Consider the following 19,317-nt stretch of genomic DNA (forward strand, 5'->3'; position numbering starts at 1 on the left):
TGACGATGCTGCTAAAGAAAAAGCTAAGTAATCCTGGAGTACCAGAGTGTCCATGTCAGATATGGATAAAACGGACAGGGCCCTGCTGCTGTTATCTGAGGAGACATCCACCTACAGGTTAGACTAGCTGACATACAAACACCAGGAACTTGTTCATACATGTTCATAACAATACTTAGCTTCTTTTCCTTGAAGTATTTCATTCCAAATCTTTGCCTACTTTAAAAAAAAGTTGATATAAATCTTTAATCAAATGCTTCGTTCAGTCATTCATGATTAGGCTACGTCCCCTGTCATCATTAAAATAAGTTATAAGGAGTAATCAGTCCTTTCACGTGTACTTCCGAGTGTGTGAAACAACAGTTTTGATCATTGACTTATCATTTCATTTATTTAGTTTACCAAAAAATGCCAAAATTGACTTGTTCCAGCTACTTAAATGTGAGAATTTGCTGCTCTTTTGTGTGTTTTGTGTCATTGCAAATGGATAATTGGGTTTTGTTGCACTAAAAACAAATTGGCCTACAGATGAGACTGAAGGGAATGTCATTAGTTTTTTCAGGTATTTGATCATAAAACAAAAATCTTGGATGAATAAACATTTTGACCTGATGATGGCGATAAAGGAAAAGTTGAGGAGTCGACAAAGTAATTCGGCTACAATTCATCCTGAGGGGGACATGAGACATTTCACTCAAAACCATAAATATCAACCCCGTGGTGGCGTTAGAGGACAAGTCAGGGGATTACCAAAGTCGTTAGGATTCATCCTCTCGGGACCATGAATGTATGTAAATCATTTTGTGGAAATCCATCCACCAGATTTTAAAATATTTTAGTATGAAGCAAAATGGTGGACTTTGCAGTAAGAATTTGGGTGAAAAACGCCAAACAAATCCATTTAATCACACAGTAAACATTGTTCCCTACTGTGAAGTTTATGATTCTTTTTATATCCCAACAGTTGGAGTTGCTGAACTTTGAGCTTTCCTTTGAATAAACAGTCTACATGTCTATCCTGTCGTGTTACGCAGGTCTTCTGCACTGCTTTCATTCGTAGTAAATGTTTAATTTTGAGTTCACACCTCCTTCTCTCTCTCTCTCTCTCTCTCTCTCTCTCTCTCTCTCTCTCTCTCTCTCTCTCTCTCTCTCTCTCTCTCTCTCTCTCTCTCTCTCTCTCTCTCTCTCTCTCTCTCTCTCTCTCTCTCTCTCTCTCTCTCTCTCTCTCTCGCCTGCCCAAGAGAATAGAGCAAAGAAAACAAACCTGTTTGGCTGACTGCAACCAGGAAACCAATCAAAGGGTGCACCAAGAAAAGAGAGAGAGAGAGAGGGTGACACCAAGAAAGAGAAACAAAGAAGAAGCAGCCACATTTCAGCCAATGACAGAGAACATGTTTCCGCTGTGCTGTGAGTAGTTGTCTCTGCTCTGTTGACCCTGACAATGTGGGACTGCTGTGCTGCTGACATGTGTGCATGATGAATATTGGTAAGTATGCTAGATGGGGGGTAAGAATGGCTGAATATGTAAAGGTGGAGAGAGTTTGGATGGTAGAAGTTGAAACTGTTTCAAGGTTTGAGTCTCTTTCTTTGTTTTCAGTTCACTCTTTCTTGTGCATGGCCTTTTATGTTGTATTGTTGGTGTTGTGGAAATCTTAAAAAAAAAAAAAAACAGCCTCTGTGTTACAGACTTTGTACTTTTTGTATTTTTCTGAAGATCTGACTGAGGAGTGAGAGGCTACAGACGGACCGGAGTGGCTGTTTTGGGAGGAAATGCTATGCTTCGAGTGCATTTTTAGAGATGCCGTAATCCACTGCTGGATAATGTAATGCTGTTGGATTATTATTATATGGATCAAGGGTGGATGCTGTTTGAGGAGGCTAAGATGTGTGTTTTTCAGATGAATCTGGGAACTCACAAAAATCATCACATGGACAATAAATGCCAGCTTAAACACTCAAAAACTTGAGCCACTATGAATAGCTGCTCCTATTTTTGCTCTTAAACATTCACATATTCAAAAGAGAGCTTTCACATCTCACAACAACAGTAGGACCATTATTATTTATTGTCACGCCCCCTTACATGGAGACAGACTGACATTTAAGGCTGGTTCACATCACTTCACAACAGCGGAGTGATGGCGGCAGCAGGTTCAGGAACGTCCCTGAGCCCAAAATCGGGCTCCCAGCCCCCTACCAGTGGAGACCGGCGGCTGGTGGACAAGGCCCTCAAAAGACTGGAAAAGCTCCATGAGCTGTGCACTAACCCCCGGCTGGGCCTGAGGAACAGTCCACCATACCTGCCAGATTTGGTATCTGAGACGACAACACTTCTCACGCAGGTTTGGGAGCCCTACCGAGGCCCCAGGGCGGCAAGCAGCCAGGCCCCCCGTGGAGACGAGGCCAAGTACCTGAGGGTCCACGTCAGAAACCTGCTGGATAAGACAGACAGGGCTTTGCTGCTGTTTAAAGAGGGACGGGAGAAGATATTTGAGGAGTCATCCAGCTGCAGGTAAGTGAGACCCTGTCTGACATCTATACACAAGAACGAAGTGTATGAAGTGTTTCTATCTAAAATGCAATATATCATACTTAAAAATAATTATATAACTCCTTTAATCAAATGCTTCATTCATTCATTTATTCATGACTACGTTCTTTATCCACTGTCCTTTTTAACATAATTCACAATAAGTAATTTCATAAGAGGTATGTACTGTCCTATGTTTCTTACTTGGAGTACAAATTAAAAAAAAACAATTAACCTATCAGTTCCTTGAGAGAACATTGATCAGCAAATATTTTGATAATTAATCATCTTAGTCATTTATATAACTGAAAAGGCCAAAAGGTGCTGCTTTCAGCTTCTTAAATGGGAGAATTTATAGTTTTTTCTTTGTTTTGTATCATTGTAAACTGAATATCTTTCGTTTTTTTGGAAAAAACAAGACAGCTGAAGACATCGTCTTCGGCTTTCAGAAGTTGTGATGGGCATTTCTCACTGTTTTTGGACACTTCATAGACTAAATGATTAATTAATTAATCTACAGATTAATCAATAATGAAAATAATTGTTAAGTGTAACCCGAAAACTCATATTTGTCTATTTTTTAAGAGTTGGTTCACGCAAATTAGAAAGACAAAATAACAAACCTATTTTCCCACTCATTTTGCAAAAACATTTTTTGTTTTATTTGATCAGGTTGTCATATATCCGTGTCTGATTTCCGCCGCCACCCCACTGCTCTACAATGGACTGTTTGAATAAAACCAGCGCTCACAGCATTGAAACATTATGAGTTAAAAATTCAACAGCAACATTTCTTTCCAGAAACCATGTCCCGTAACTCTGTATAATTACTCTGTGGATTATCCAGAGTAAGAGGGAAACGTTTTCTGGAAATATATTTATTTATTTACTGTCATTTAACCAGATAAGTCAATTGAGAACCAATTCTCATTTACAATGACGACCTGGTCAAGAGGCAGCGACAGAAGTCCATACAAGACATTAGAACATAGATACAACTAGTGCAACAAAACAACATCAGACAAAATCACAACATCACAATATATACAGTGCATACAACAATAAAGATCTATGTGCTGTGTTCCAGAGAAGTAAATTCAAAAGCCGGTGCAGTGATCAGAAACTATTGCTTGAAATAAGTTATTAAAATAGAAACAGAATAGAAATAGATGTTGCTTTTGATTTTTTTTTTTTTTTTACATCTGTGAGCACCACAAATTTGACTCTATTCAAACAAACAAAATGTACGAGACCTCGCAACCTGAACAAATAAAAACGAACTATCTGCGTGGCCGGGTAACACCCGAGGTAGCCGACCATTTCGTGTAGCGGCCGCTATTTTCTCCCCAACTCATCCAATTAAACCGAAAAACATTATCTTTTTCCAGATGTTTTCCTCTCTGTAATGTGATCTTCTGTAAGACAAATAGACGGACTGCAGGGTCACAAAGAGGTCACACATCCCTCACATCTTTATCCGGTACCATGGGACCGGGGCTCGTGCTCTTTTAAAAAGTACGAGAATCCCAAAATAGTCTCCTATATTTACAAGACCTAAAGAAAGAGTCCTAACTTAGTACTTGAGAGTTATATCATTGAACACTAAATCAAATGAACTGAAATAGCTATGTTACACCATCTATAGAAGTTTAATAAAATAACTCCCCCGGTTCCCACAAGTCAAATATAGACTTCACTGTGTGCCAGAGGAAAAAAATAACCACGTTAAATAAGTTTGCTGTTTGGCTAAAGTGGATATTTTGGAAGAGCTTAAAAAGGGTGACTTTTTTATTTGGGGTTTGGGCTGCGTCTGCTGCTCCTGTTGAGACTACTAATGACAACGGTGGAAAAAGGGCCAAACCTGCATCTTTGTGATGCTAATGTGGAGGAAACTTGGCAAAAGCAACCGCAGTATGTGAGCAGCTTGGGAGAGAGACTGTCTGGCCTTGAACAGACTTTTTTTGTTTTCTATTTATGTCCATACAGTTGTAACTTGTATCCGTAACTTGTTTATACACAGATATCCTCTGCTTTTACTGTATCCTCTAGCCTGCATGTGGCCTAAATCAGGACTGGATTTCTCTCTTCTATGCTTTCACTTGGATGAAGACATGCTATTTTCTTTCTATCTATCTATCTATCTATCTATCTATCCGTCTCTCCGCCTATCTATCTTTCAGTCGTCTATCTACCCATCTGTCTGTCGTCTATCTATCCGTCCGGCTGTCCATCTATCTGTCAGTCCATCCGTCTGTCCGTCCATCAATCATTCTATCTATCCGTCCATCTGTCCGTCTATCTGTCCATCTGTCCATCCGTCGGTCTGTCTATCTGTCAGTCTACCTGTCTATCTATCTTTCTATCTGTCTGTCAGTCTACCTGTCTATCTATCTTTCTATCTATCTGTCTGTCCGTCCGTCCATCTGTCTGTCTGTCTGTCTATCTATCTGTCTAATCAGATAAGGCCATATTTAAAGGTTTATTGCGTCATCTTGCACACACAAGATACTGTAGCAGGTGGCCTTCTCGCCGCAGCCAGGTCCGCATGGGCAGCCATGTGGAAAATTCACAGAGCGTTATGTGTAATGTGGCTTAGATGTCACTGCAAATTGTGAAAATATCATCTTTTGTACTTTTTAGAACATCCTGCTGCAATGTCCTCTTTTTTTACAGCTTGTTATTCCAGACTCCACTAAGCTGCAGATACTCTGTATATTTATTATATAATAATACGTAACATTGACTGTTAAAATGATATAGTCTCCCTTAAGTAAGTGAAACTTTTATCATGTGAAGTTAAAAACAGAAGTGAGATAAGACTGACGGTGGTCCCGACAGAAACAGACAGTGGAGGTTTTGAGCGGTTATTGTAAGACTATTGTCTGTGACACACTGATGGCTTCGACCTCTTCTGACGGGAATTTATGAAACACATGCAAATGTGTAAACTCTGTTAAACATGCAACTAGAACCGGGAACAGAGATAACGTAAGAAACACGCGTGTATTAGTCAATTAATAATAGTAATAGATCAGTTTATGTTACCCATTAAAGATTAAAATTCAACTTATTTTTTACAAAGTTATACATTTCACATAAAAAATGTTTTTACTGGCTATACCTTAGAGCACTTCAGTTTGGGTTTAATTTTGACACTTACAAATATTTGACCAACATTAATGTCTTAGTGTACTCATCGTGTTCAGGGTGTGGTTTTTGAATGTTAATTTCAATTAAAATTTATAGTAATTACAACTTTTTAGCAAACAAACACTGATAATAGATCTCAGTGGATTTTAGGACGTAGATATTTGAATTTATAAAAATATGTTTTTCATTATCATTAATGTTTAGAGATAGCTTTAGGTTCTTGAAGTGTCAAAGCTAAAATAGATTATTGTATAATATTCTCCATACTGCGTCTGAAAATATATAAAGAGGCTTTCACTGGTGTATGAAGAATAAAAGACTTCTTTCAGTGTGCAAGAGTTCAAACCTGGCGGCCCTCAAGATCTATAAACGTTATTCTCTACTTCTGTGTGAGATCAGAACGATTTGAAACGATCAACGTATTTCACATCAAGCTTCTTCAGGCGCACTGATCAAGCTGATGACCAATTACACAATTACAGTAAATGACAACCAACCAAACTACGGATTACCGTAATGCAATACATCGTCCGTGTAACATCTGCACTGGTGTGATAGCTGTAAATTTACCCTCCATCTTTCTCTTTTCATGATATTTTTATGTACGCGAGGCGAGCCAGAGCGAGAGATGTGGCTTACACATTTCCTCCCACGCTTCTCTCCCATCCTCAACACCATAGAGGTTTTCTTTTCCTCATTGAGGTGGAAAGTCTATGACCACCACCCACACGGTTAATGTCTCTCTTATGAATGTTGGATGCCTGAACTGATCTGCAGAAGCTTTCCAGAGACGCATCAAAAAGGTCTAGCAAAAGAGAAGATAAGGCGTAATGAAGAAGAGTGCTTGTTGCCAAATTCAATAGATCTGACTGACTAGCATTGTTATATATTTAGGTGTAAGTACATATCCTATATAGAATAGTACACTTTTAACTGCATTTGTGATAGAATACTGGTATTGTTGTAGTTTGTGTATTTTTAAATTAGTCTATTTTTTTTTAAATAAGGGAAAATATACAGTACATTAAAGCATATTGCAGTATTTTTTACATATTTTTGATTACATATAGTGGAGCAGTCAAGTTTATGTAAAAAAAAATCCTCCTTCACTCAAACATGTATTTTGTTTATTGTAGCTTCACTTGAATGTTTGACATTTGCAGAGCAGAAGGGACTCTTCAGTGAAGCAGGAAACATCTTTAAATATTTGCACATTGTTCATTGTTCAATGATGTAGAAGTAGTAGATGTGCTGGAAGAATATTTAACTAGTTAATTGAACTTTTTTTGTGGAAAAACCATATCAGACAAATTATTATTCACAGCAGAGTATTTTTTATGTATTGCGTAAAACCTGTCTGGAAAGAATCTTTAAAAGGTGCTAAATCTATATTGCCTCCACATGGCACTCAACATGGCGACGGCTGAGTCAGCGGCTCCCAGCTAGCTCTAACTCTGACAGAGCTAACAGTGTTAACCTGGAGGGGAACCGGAGGGTGGGTGCTGTGACGACGCCATCAGTCGGGATGGTGTTATCAGCTGTAACCTCCATATGAGAGCAGTGCAGAATGGCGGCCATGAGCTAGCCAGTGGGGCACGCTCACATGCACTAACATGCACTAAAAGGCACGCATGGCCATATCGTATAGAGAACCTTTAAAGATACGTCAAAGACAAAATCTTACATTTTTACCTCTTCATGTTTTACATCATACAGAAGTGTTATTGTTGTCAAAGAATGTCTTCTGCCGGTGTTACAGTAGATGAAATTGATTTTAAATGTAGCGTTTTGGTAGTTTTAATCCATTTTGAGTGTGAGATTACATGTTGCACCGAGCTGCATGTTGGCAGAGAGATGTATAATAGTATTTTAAAAGGTAAACTCAGAACTGAGAAATGCGCAAATTTAATTGTCAAAATATTACAATCTAATTTATTAAATGACCCTAGAAAAGCCTAAAAAGAGAGCACAGTAAACGCTGATAAAGACTGGCCTGAAGCGACACACTGGCCACTGGAACATTTTGTGGTATTTACAGACAAGCATGCTGCAGAGAGCATCCTGTTTGTAAGCTGGACTACCTGTTGTGTGTTTGCTTGTGCGTGTGAAGCTGTGGAAAGTAAGCAATGCTTGTTTGAACTGAAAAGAAGCAGCAGAGTAACACATGTACAACAGTTAGAGCTATGTTTTATTTTGATCTTATTTCTTTTCATTTCTACACAATTGATTCTTAACCAACTCTTAGTGTTTACCACAGTTGTCATAACTGAACATGCTTTCCTGGTTTGACACCGATGACTTCACACCACCTACACTATAAGTTGGAGTCTTAACTCAGAGGTTGTGATACTTTATGTTATTATGTAAAACATTTTTTTAAATGCTGGAGATAAAATATATAAAATAATAAAGACTAATGATTTTTTCTGCAGATACAAATGTCTTTGAAACTTTGAGCTGTAAGAATAAGGAGGTGTGCGAGATTACGGGTTATCAGTTTGAGGCAAATGAGTTATTGGCTCACAAGACGGTTTTATATAGGCCTATTTGTATAAGAGAATATATTTTCTTCTGCACCACAGGGCTGGAAAACATTGAAATGTCCAAGCAAAGAATACTCATTTCTATTTCTGCAACTGCAACTGAAAGTCTGCTGTGTTTTTCATTCTCAGGAGGAACTTGACCAAACTGTCTTTGCTGTTCAGTCACATGCTCTGGGAGCTGAGGGCCATGTTTCCAGGGGGCGGTTTTCAGGGTGACACCTACAGGGTGACTAAGACAGAGGCTGAGGAGTTTTGGATGCGTTCATTTGGAAACAAGTGAGTGTGGGGAGTTTTCATGACGAGAGAACTTTTTTTTGGGGGGGGCGTGTTGTGTATCTACATTACATGACAAAAATGTGTCCTGACAGGTGTATAGTGCAGTGGAATACTTTCAAAGAGCAGCTGCGGAGTGTACACGCGTTTGAGGAAGGGATGGAGTCCATGGCTCTGAAGTCAACTATAGATCTCACCTGTAATGACCACATCTCTGTGTTTGAGTTTGACATCTTCACAAGACTATTTCAGGTAAGGTGAAATATTCCAGTCAAAGGTAATAACTGATTACTTAAAGGAATTGATTTTTGATATTTTTGGTAAATAGTCCCTTTCTTGCCAAGAGTTAGATAAGAAGAAAGGAAACCTCTCTCACTAGCCTTTATCTGTCTATAGGGAACAAAACAAATCCCCCTACCAGCACCATTAAAGCTCTCTAATTAAGATGTTGTTTAATGAGAGCACAAATGTAATTAAGTGTGAAAGCAACAAGGTCACTGGTTATCAGCCGTACTATTTTTTGGCTGTGCACAGTGATTTCCTGGAACCTCGGCTGGTTGCCTGGCAACCTCATGGTGATGACAAGGCTACAGGAAGTCACTGTGCTTAGCCAAGAAATAGGTTGCGTCCAAAATTGCATAGTATGCACTACATACCCAATATGTGTACTATTGTTCAACATACTTTTGTGCGAAGAAACAGTTTATGTATGTTTTCGGACACACTGAGCTGTAATTTATAGCGTCATTTCCTGAGAGCCTCCTTGCCGGTTGGAGACGTGTAACCACGGTAACCCGTGCCAACCTCATGTGACTACAACTACGATTGAGTGAGAATCAAAAGTCTTAATGAATTGAAAATATATATTACGCCTAAAAAAGTGACTTACACTTAAATTGAAGTGTTACATTGTCGTCACTACCACATTGCATTGTGGGATATTTATGCCGTCGTAGTGTCCAACGCATCGGAAATAGTATGCAATTCACGTACTACTGGTTTCACACTAAGGTTTCGGACGCACTAAAAAAATCTCACATACTGTTTTGTTATACTAAATAGTGTGTTAGTATGGTAATTTCTGACGCAGTCTATTTCTTGGCTAAGCACAGTGACTTCCTGGAACCTCTGCTGGTTGCCTGGCAACCTCACGGCGATGACAAGAGTCCAGGAAGTCATTGCGCCCGGCCAAGAAATAGTCCAGTACTTAATCCCTCAAAAAACCACAACCTGTCATTCTCACACTTTTTGTACGATTCTCAAAAAACAAGATACAATGTGTAAATTAGTGAGTTTAGGAGGAGTTGATAGGCAGATGTTGTTACCTTTGGACAGAGCAAGGCTAGCTGTTTCCCCTGTTTCCAGTCTTTATGGTCAGCTTAGCTAACTGGCTGTAGCTTCATATTTAGTGTACAGACTATAAGAAATGGAATTAGAATAGAACCAACATTAAACTGTTTGACGTGGTAATTTGACTAGTACAAATGAGAATGCCGATTGTTGTTAGTTGTTATGGTGACAACACACGTCAGTGGGGCCATAAAGTGTGTTGCTGAGCCGCTGAGCCAACAGCGAATGTAGTCACAGAGCCAACTCAACGTCTGTTAAGGCCAATTCATACTTTCTTTCTTACAGTACTTGTAAAAGGGACAGGCGGCATAGCGGGGCTACACGAACACACACACGTCACGCCGGCATGACATACATACATACATACATAGGCATCTTCTCATCTACAGCAGCTCTTGGCATGACAGCGCATAAGCGTATTTCCCAAAATGTTCTTATTCTTTTAATGATGTTCTCATCCTCTCCTCTCCTTTAAGCCCTGGAAGTCACTCATAAGGAACTGGAACCAGCTAGCAGTGACTCATCCAGGCTACATGGCCTTCCTCACCTACGACCAGGTTATAGCTCGTCTGGAACACTACCTGCACAGACCTGGGAGGTGAGGACGAGCACGGCAACAAACTCTGACTGATGCACTTCCCAGAGAAGCTGATTCATGTCACACATATCTCAAAATAGCACTGTGGAGGTTGTTGAGCACTCAAGTTCAAATCTGGCAATTGGTCCTTGAAACAACATAGAACGACAGCACTCCAACTTCAAGCACCCGGCTATTCATTATGAAAAGTTCCAAAAAATGGTCAGGGGAAAGAGGCTTCATTTATTACTTTTCAATCTATTTTGAAGTACCATGTATTTCTTTTCCTCTTTCGGCGTATATTTGATAGCGCATCAAACTCAAGCTTTCCAGCTTTCCGTCTAGTATTCAATAAATGTTCTTGTTATGTTAAGTAAAGCTCCATGAGAATATGAAAGGCCTATACTGTAGCATCAATATTATAGCTGAGTTAAGAATGAGAACATTTCATTTAAATTAATTGCACAAATACAGTAAATAAAAAACTAAATATAGACCAAAGCAACTGTATGTGCCAGAGACTCATTGACACCGAAAAACAAAATAATGTCCAAGTGTGATTTACGAGGATCTCTTTCTCTCCTAGCTATATCTTCCGCCTGAGCTGCACAAGAATGGGCCAGTGGGCTATTGGCCATGTGACCACTGAAGGTGGCATCGTCCAGACCATCCCCCAGAATACACCTCTCTACCAGGCACTCATTGAGGGCTTCAAGGAATGCTGGTTAGGACAAACACACACAGCTCTCTGCTTTATTTTTTTTGTTTGTTTGTGCCTTTTCTCTAAGTGCTGTGTTTCTGTGCCTGCAGCTACCTGTACCCAGACGGCCGTGATGTGAACCCCGACCTGACAGGCTTGTGTGAACCGGCCCAGAGGGGCAAAGTTAAAGTTTCAGAAGTAAGAGGATGCACTTCATACCTCTTTATCAATTTATCAAACTGCCAACAGCATCCTGAGGCTTCACCACTACAAAACATCATATCCTGAGATGTTCTCTTATCGTTTTCTGTCTTGTCTACCCGCCAACGCCGCCACTGTAACACCCAACAGGAGCAGTATGAGCTTTACTGTGACATCGGCAGCACCTTCCAGCTGTGCAAGATCTGTGCAGAGAGGGATAAGGACACTCGTATCCAGCCCTGTGGACATCTCCTGTGCCAACCCTGCCTCACAGGCTGGCAGGTATGAACCCCCATCCACTTACTCATTGTAGCCTAGTGTACAGTATTTCAAAACACAAGCTTATCTTCAGCCATTAAAGGTGCTAGATTCGAGATTGGGAGCATTTCTATTGCCTCCGCACGGTTCTCAACATGGCGAACATGCACTTACATGCACTAAAAGCCCATGCGGTCGGCCCGGCTTTGTCAACAAAGCACGGAGCTAAGATAGCTAAGAAGCTAAGATATTCCTGTTTAAAGTTAAAGGTGCTAAATGCGAGATTTGGGGCATTTCTATTGCCTCCATACGGTTCTCAACATGGCAAGGGCTGAGCCAGCGGCTCACAGCTAACGGTGCTAACAGTGAAAACAATGTCAACACTGCTGACAGAGCTAACTGAGGGGGAACCTGAGGGTGGGTGCTACACTTCTCCAATGCCCCCGTCGGTCGGACGGCGTTATCATCTGTAACTGCCGTATGAGAGCAGTGCAGAGCAGCGGCCTTGAGCTAGCCAGTGGGGCACGCTCACATCCACGAACACACACTAAAAGAATGTGTGGCCTGCCTGGCGATGTCAACAAAGCATGGAGAAGCTCGGATTACAACATACACAGAGTGAGAGCGACTTCATTCTCTGCTCAGGTAGACATTTCTCCTCTATAGCTTTACACAGCAATTAGTTGTGAAATGCTATATTAATGCACCTTTACTACTGACATGTTAAACCGAGGCAGGTTGTTACCGTAACATTTTTGTGTGTTCAGTGGAGTGAAACAGTCGATGCTGACTAAACTAGATTTATTTTTGTAGGCCGACCAGAATAGCAACGGTTTATCAACAACCAAACCAGACTGCTGGTTATTTAAATGTGGTTTGGGGTTGATGTCAAAAATATGCACGTGTTTAACAAAGCGTGAGTGACATTCAACTGCTTAGTTATATAAAATAACCCTCACAAATTAATACCATGACTGATTTATTAATAGTCTGTTTATATTTCAAACCAAGAAACTCAAATGTCTCAGTATCTCCACATACATGTTTCATCAGACTTGTAGAATTGCTGAAAAATTCTTGTATCTCTGCAAAACTTTCCTCAATTAACTAAAGTTAAGTCTATAATGTAACTCTCATGTCATTCATGTGTTTCTATACCTGGATATTCCTATTAATGTGGAACTATTACATTGCCTTCATAAAGATGTTAGGACACTTACATCCCACTTCAGTTTTTACAGTGAAATCACATTACATCAGTCAGCCTTGTTGACACAAGTCAATATCTAAAGATATATTCAGTACACCTGTGCTTGTAAATTGGGTCACATTGCTTCCACAAATGAGTCAACTCCAGTTCTCTCAGGCCACAAAAACAGCTGTGTACTCCACACTCAAAGCATCTTAAACCAATTATTTGCATGAGCAAATAGTGCGATAACTTTCCGGGAAGACAGACACAACGCTCGGTTCAAGCGTTCAAAAAGAAAAGGGCTGTGAAATGAACCATTACTATCACTGACAGATGCCGTGCAGTATGTAAACTGACAACTGTAAAATTGTAGACGGGGATATTGAGCCTGATCACATCTATATAAATATAGATAAATGGCACATAAATCCCAAAAGTCTGTCTGTAAATCAAAATTGAGCCATCATGCAATGGGGATTTCCCGATTTCCTACTTCCTCTTTTAATCACAGAGTGACACTGACAACATCCAGTCAGAATTAAAGCTGCTGTTGGCAAATAACAGCTTCGTGCTCTACTACTATTTCTTTCAGCCAGCCAGCCAGTAGCCTCCCATCTGTTCTGGGTGTGTTTTGAGTCTTTGCAAAGGTGCAGAGCAGCATGTCCTGACATTTGGGCTGATGACTTCCTGTGTTAGCACAGGCTCACATCCTCCTCAAACCGTATCGGTCACACATCCACTTCGAGAAAAAGTGTGTGTGTGTGACAGAGAGTGAAGGGAAGAGAGACAGACAGACAGACATACAGACAGGAAAAGAAAATAGATATGATTTGTGGACATCAGACCACAATGGAAAAGTTGTAAGTTAGTCTAGATTGTGGTCAACCAAACTTCCTCTTTAACAGTAAGTTTACGAAACAATACAGACCTTCACAGGCACTTAAACTCTGAAGTAACTAAATCATAATTTCAAAGGCGTCTGCACACATTTGTAGCTGAACACTAAAATGATACCAAAGTTATATTATAAGATTTTCAAAGCAGTGTGGGCAAGTGACAGAGTTTGAAATAGGACAAATTATATTTCAGTATATCAGTCAAACTGCAAAATTAGATAAGAGCAGCAATTTGAAAAAGAATCGGTGGTCACAGGAATCAACAAAAAATGCATGAACGTCATAAACCCAACAAATTCATCTTCATCTAGTTTAAACCTGGTATTTCCACCTCCTTCATCTTTCGAAAAGCTGTTGCCTTTATACTTTGAAGTCCAACATATTCCACTACATACACTTCAAAAGACGCAAAACTGTTCTCAAGACAACGTGTGACATTGGGTCTCTACATTCATATAGTGTTTCCATTACTCTGCCCTGCCATGACCTGCCGTTGATAACTATCTAGCAGAAGTCGGCTGGCCACACCTGCCCCTACTGTCGCTGCGACATCAGAGGAACAGAGTCCATCCACGTCGAGCCCTTCCAGCCAGGCAGCGGTCAGTGGGAGGAGGACGTTGAGGATGACGAAGAGGAGGAGGAGGACCACGAGGACATTGAACTGATGGTTAAGGAATTGGCCGCCCTGAGGAAGGTGTGTGAATACGTTTTTATATATGACATATGATATTTGGTTTGTTTAATTTCAGACACGCTAGCGGATGGCAAGGTCGGTATGTCCACCACTTTGGTCCAGACTGAAATAGTTCAACATCTATTGCATGGATCGCCATTAAATTTGGTCGCGATATTCGCGGTCCTCGGAGGATGAACCCTACAGAATTTGTTGATCCCTTGACTTTTCCTGTAGCGCCACCATGAGGTTGATATTTGTGGTTTTGAGTGAAAAAACTATTGGATGGATTGCCATGAAATTTGGTGCAAACCATAGACTGTATATAAGACGTGGACGTAGTCACCCTGACGTCACCCATTGCTCTACTCTGTTTGTGGACTGCCGTTTTGAATCCTCGAGTTCGGCATTTTGGCCATCGCCATTTAGTTTTTTTTGCAACCAGAAGTGACACGAGAGGGTGGAACTAAGTACAACCGAATGCATTTTTAGGCCATCAAAATGTTACAATACATTTTTCATGAACTGAAAACACACTGTGAAAGGGTTCAAGTTGTAAGAAAAAACATTGGACAACTCCCAGACTGGACAATGCCATGGTAGTGACCTGTCAATCACACGCCCTAAAGCATCCCCTGCTTTATGGTCCATTTGACTCTAAATGGGACCATAATCTATTAAATGAACATCATGCTGTATTGAAGAAGACTTGAAACTAGCATTTGAGACTATAAACTCATGTTTACAATGTTTACTGAGGTAATAAATCAAGTGAGAAGTAGGCTCATCTTCTCATAGACTTCTATACAATCAGACATTTTCTTGCAACCAGAGGAGTCGCCCCCTGCTGGCTGTTAGAAAGAATGCAAGTTTAAGACACTTCCGCATTGGCTTGCCCACTGGCACAAACATGTCCCTCAGGATTAACTTTTGATCTAGTGCCATCATCAGGGCAAAATTTTAACTTTGTATTTAGCGCTTATAAGCAGATGTTAATATGCTAATGTGCTAAATTAAGATGGTGAATGTATCTGCTAAACATCAGCATGTCAGAATTGTCATTTTGAAAATATTGACATTAGTATTTAGCTCAAAGCACTGCTGTGGTACTACTAGCATGTCTGCAGACTCTTCTTATTTCTATGCGTTTGCCTCTGTCTGCATTCAGTCTGTAAGTACAAGCTTGTACTTCAGTGATTTAGCAGGAATGGTATCTGTTTACAACGTGCACGCAACTCCTCCAGGTTTCTTGTCACCTTAAGGTAATGCTCTTCAATGAAGAAATTACATTTTATTAATTCCCCACTGACTGCCTACATTTTCTCTCAACAGTTCTCAAGTTTGGATTACCAGGTTCCCAGGTCTCACCACCTCAGCGCTCCACTTCTGCCCCCTAAACACAGCACCACCCCACGCTGTCCATCTCCCTCCAACCTGTCCCAGACCTCCGAAACCAAGACTCTGGACAAACACTCCCACTCCCGTTCAGTAAGTTCCCACATACACTCGAGCTATTTGCATATTGTTGCTGTATTACTTCTTGTCAGTTTGATGATGTGATGTGCTAAATGTCTCCCTTCCTCGCAGACAAACTCTGAGGAATGTTAATTCATGCACAGTATTGCAAAGACTCACCAACTGCAGTGCGAATATGTGCAGTAATGAAAGTGATGAACTACATTTACTCTCGTTACTGTAACCTAGTCGTATTGTTGTGTACTTGTGTCATTTTACTTGTACTTTTTAATCTCAAGTGTTGTACTTACCTACATCCCTCGTAGTAGCTGATGGCTGAATAATCTTTGTGATATGTTTCCTCTCTTCAGCAGGGTCACAGTGGCGCTGAAACACGTAGGAGACACAAAAAAGAGACAAACATGAATAGGTGAGCTGGTTTAAAGCAGAGCAGTAAAGGAAGAAAATGTGTTTGTTGTCTACATGCATACTATAAACCTTCAGGAGGCTAATTTTAAGCATGCTGCTAGAACTTCACAGTTACTTCTTCTTCTACTAAGATAAAGATCTTGACATCGTAGCTTTATTTATAGTCTGCTGGTAAAATCTGTTCCAATTTTCTATAAGGGAACTAAGAGAAGAAGTTTCCATCAAGTTACTGTAACCTCTAACACGTGTTCAACATAATGCTGACAACACTCTAGATTAATTTAAATACCCAAATCAACTGTGCAAAGACTCAACGTGCAGATTGCACTGATTATGCAGTTTGTTTTGTGGTTGTTATGTCTTTGTTGACTTAATCTGTATGCATATGTCTCCATGTATTTATTAGTCTATACAATAAAAACCTTATTGTAAAAAAACAAACAAAAAAACAGACTGTGTTGCTAACTTCAAGATTCCTATTATTTTTAACAGCTAAACACAAATATGAAGATTATTACAATTATTGAAAATATTTACTATGCTAGCTGATTGTAAGGCAGGGAGGTAATTAGGACTCTGAATGTTTCTTTATTGGTCATTTTAGTTTGTTTGTTTGTTTAATTTCCTAATTTGATTAGGATATTATGATCTCCACCAGGTGATTGACAGCTAAGACTCACTGCAACAAATCACTATTTATCACCTGAGCCTGCATGTAATGTTTGCAGTGTTAATAATCATCAGTAAAGAAAATCATGCCACAGACATATAGTGGAAAGTTGATTCAGTTATTCACCTATATTTCCATTTCATGTTGTTCTGTTTTAAGCAGCACTGAATTCCTCACAGAAGCAAAGTTTTCGTCTTCCTCTCAGGACGTTGAATGTAAGTTATGACATTTTACAACATTGTGTCCTGAACTGTGCACATACAGTGTTGAAACTAAATAGGAGGGAGAATATTATACACTATGCAGATTACAGTAACGCTATCCTAAAAATGTAATTATAAACCAGTGGTTCCCAAACTGTTTCTCTCAAGCTTTCCTTTAGAAACCAATAAAAAGATGTCAAACCTCCCCAGAACACTAGTAAGAAAAGAAGCCCAGTTAAATTGTTATTGATATAATATTACCAAGACTGTGAACGACATGTTTCTTTTCATTGATGTTTCTCATTCTGTTCTTCTATGCAAATTAATCTTTTCTTCCCTCTAAAAAGTCTGTCCAGACTGTCCTGTACTTTACATGATGTTATGCTTTCTGAATTAATCTTGCTATCATGAAGCATCTGGTTATTTCATTGTACCGAAATGAATCCTATTCATAGACCCTTTCACAGCAGATATTTTGACATGTCATTGCAGAAAAGCAGAAGTGGAACTAAAAACATTAATGCTGGCTCAGTTACAGCTGTTATTATTGCAATGCAGTGATTAAAAATGCTATTAGTGTCACCTTTGTTTGACAGGTAAAAATGTTTGCTATGAAAAACACTTTAGTTTTACTCCCAGTTTTTTGGCTCACTCTACAGATTTTTTTTATTAGTTTATTTAACAGGGGCTGTGCACATTAATAAACATAGCTGTAAATGCACCAGAGTTAGCCAAGAGGCTATTTTTCGTCTGTAGTCCCTGGACAGATGTTTCAAAGTCACGCTGACGCCATCTTCCTCCCTCCTTATGTGAGCACATTTTCTCATCTCCAGTCAAAAGTTATGACTCATCACTTCATTAGTAACCCCCAATCTAATATTAGTCTCATGCTATTATTTCATTCATCTAAAAAGATAAATCTAATTTTAAAATAAAACATAGTAGCAGAGCCAGACATTTTAGTAGGACTGCAACTAACCATTATTTTCATTGTCAATTAATCTGTCGATTATTTTTTTTTCAATTGTCGATTCGTTGTTTGGTCTATTAAATGTCAGAAAATGGCGAAAATTGTTAATCAGTGTTTACTAAAGCCCAATATGAGGTCCTCAAATGTCTTGTTTTGTCCACAACTCAAAGATATTCAGTTTACTATCAGAGGAGCAACCAGAAAACATTCACATTTAAGAAGCTAGAATCCGAATTTTAGCTTTTATTCTTAATAAAATGACACAAACAGATTAATCGATTATCAAAAAAGTGACTGAATAATTTAAAAGTTGACAACTAATTCACTAATCGTTGCAGCTCTACATTTTAGTATGACCTCTTTCTGTGTTTGTGTGTAGGTGGAGCAGCATGGCTCGGATCCTCAAGCCCTGTCAAACCGAGACGAAGACGTAAAGAGAAGGAGGAATGGACAGCGGGGCTCCGACACGACAAATGTGACCTTGGAGATGTGACGAGAAGAATGTCGTCCTGACAGAAAACCGCCGCAAAATAAAGACTCTTTTACTAAAGCGAGAAATACTTGGCGACTAAAAAATCTGCATTTCAGAAATCAGTCCTCAGTGAATGTAAAAATAGTTTCTGGTGTCATGTTTAACTGTAAATGACCGTGTGTCAGCTGCACTGCTGAAGTTGTGATGGCACTGACAGGAAAATTGCTTACTGAGGCCTCCTACTGTTTAATAATCACACTGCCATTATCTCCACAGTAGGTTCAGTACTGACTCTTTATAATTATAGCCTCCATGAAGTATTAGAAATAAATGAAATGGCTTGATATTTGAAAATGTAATTACCGGTATATGAACAAATGAAAGTGGGCAATCACATATCTAGAGTGAATATATGAAACAATAGAAATATGCTACCTTGTCATTTAACCCATACCATAAATGTGTTATTATGAATAAATTATGTGAGTAAATAAATGCTTCTATATAACTCCATCAAACAGTATTATATGGTATTAAAACGAAACAAATAAACGTGTGACTGACACATACTTGAACTTCTAAGTAGTTTGATTTGGTATTTTTTTTTCCCATTATGGACATGAATAGAAAAATAAAAAATAAATATACACCAAGTGGTTTTATTTTGTTTTCCACATTCGGGCACATGCGTGTTGAGTGAGGAAACTTCAAAGGCACCAGAGAAAGAGAAAAATAAAAGTCAGGGCTGTAAAAGAAAATAGGATTGAGGAGAACC

General features: G+C 39.4%; 2 protein-coding genes across 7 annotated transcripts in view; one reads left to right on the forward strand and one right to left on the reverse strand.

The window, feature by feature from the left end:
• The window catches only part of bcl3 (BCL3 transcription coactivator), a 46,323-nt gene extending 30,144 nt beyond the window's left edge, over positions 1–16,179 (reverse strand). Inside the window, exon 1 of the mRNA XM_037786020.1 lies at positions 16,110–16,179. The gene's annotated coding sequence lies outside the window, so the exon portion shown is untranslated. The remainder of the gene's footprint in view (positions 1–16,109) is intronic.
• Positions 1,280–19,315, forward strand: cblc (Cbl proto-oncogene C, E3 ubiquitin protein ligase). Of its 6 annotated transcripts, none has more exons than XM_037786017.1 (13): positions 1,280–1,486; positions 1,715–2,512; positions 8,353–8,499; positions 8,592–8,748; positions 10,323–10,444; positions 11,010–11,147; positions 11,234–11,321; positions 11,475–11,606; positions 14,179–14,364; positions 15,676–15,831; positions 16,173–16,228; positions 17,057–17,112; positions 18,450–19,315. In XM_037786017.1, exons 2-13 carry the CDS (start codon positions 2,139–2,141, stop codon positions 18,581–18,583), a joined length of 1,746 nt encoding a protein of 581 aa, XP_037641945.1. In that variant the 5' UTR covers positions 1,280–1,486; positions 1,715–2,138; the 3' UTR covers positions 18,584–19,315. The 6 variants fall into 6 exon arrangements, with proteins under 6 accessions (XP_037641945.1, XP_037641946.1, XP_037641943.1 ...); XM_037786018.1 differs by having other exon boundaries at positions 1,281–1,486; positions 17,060–17,112; XM_037786015.1 differs by having other exon boundaries at positions 1,281–1,486; positions 14,182–14,364; positions 16,170–16,228.
• The last annotated feature ends 2 nt before the right edge of the window (positions 19,316–19,317 follow it).

The sequence above is a fragment of the Sebastes umbrosus genome, chromosome 11 (assembly GCF_015220745.1).
Source record: "Sebastes umbrosus isolate fSebUmb1 chromosome 11, fSebUmb1.pri, whole genome shotgun sequence".
Taxonomy (NCBI): domain Eukaryota; kingdom Metazoa; phylum Chordata; class Actinopteri; order Perciformes; family Sebastidae; genus Sebastes; species Sebastes umbrosus.

What these genes read in the sequence shown, in the direction of transcription:
- cblc (XM_037786012.1), top strand. Translation starts at nt 2,139, where the DNA reads ATGGCGGCAGCAGGTTCAGGAACGTCCCTGAGCCCAAAATCGGGCTCC. An exon ending in TACCTGCACAGACCTGGGAG is followed by an intron (nt 10,445 to 11,009) that starts GTGAGGACGAGC and finishes TTTCTCTCCTAG; the next exon opens with CTATATCTTCCGCCTGAGCT. An exon ending in AATTGGCCGCCCTGAGGAAG is followed by an intron (nt 14,365 to 15,675) that starts GTGTGTGAATAC and finishes TTCTCTCAACAG; the next exon opens with TTCTCAAGTTTGGATTACCA.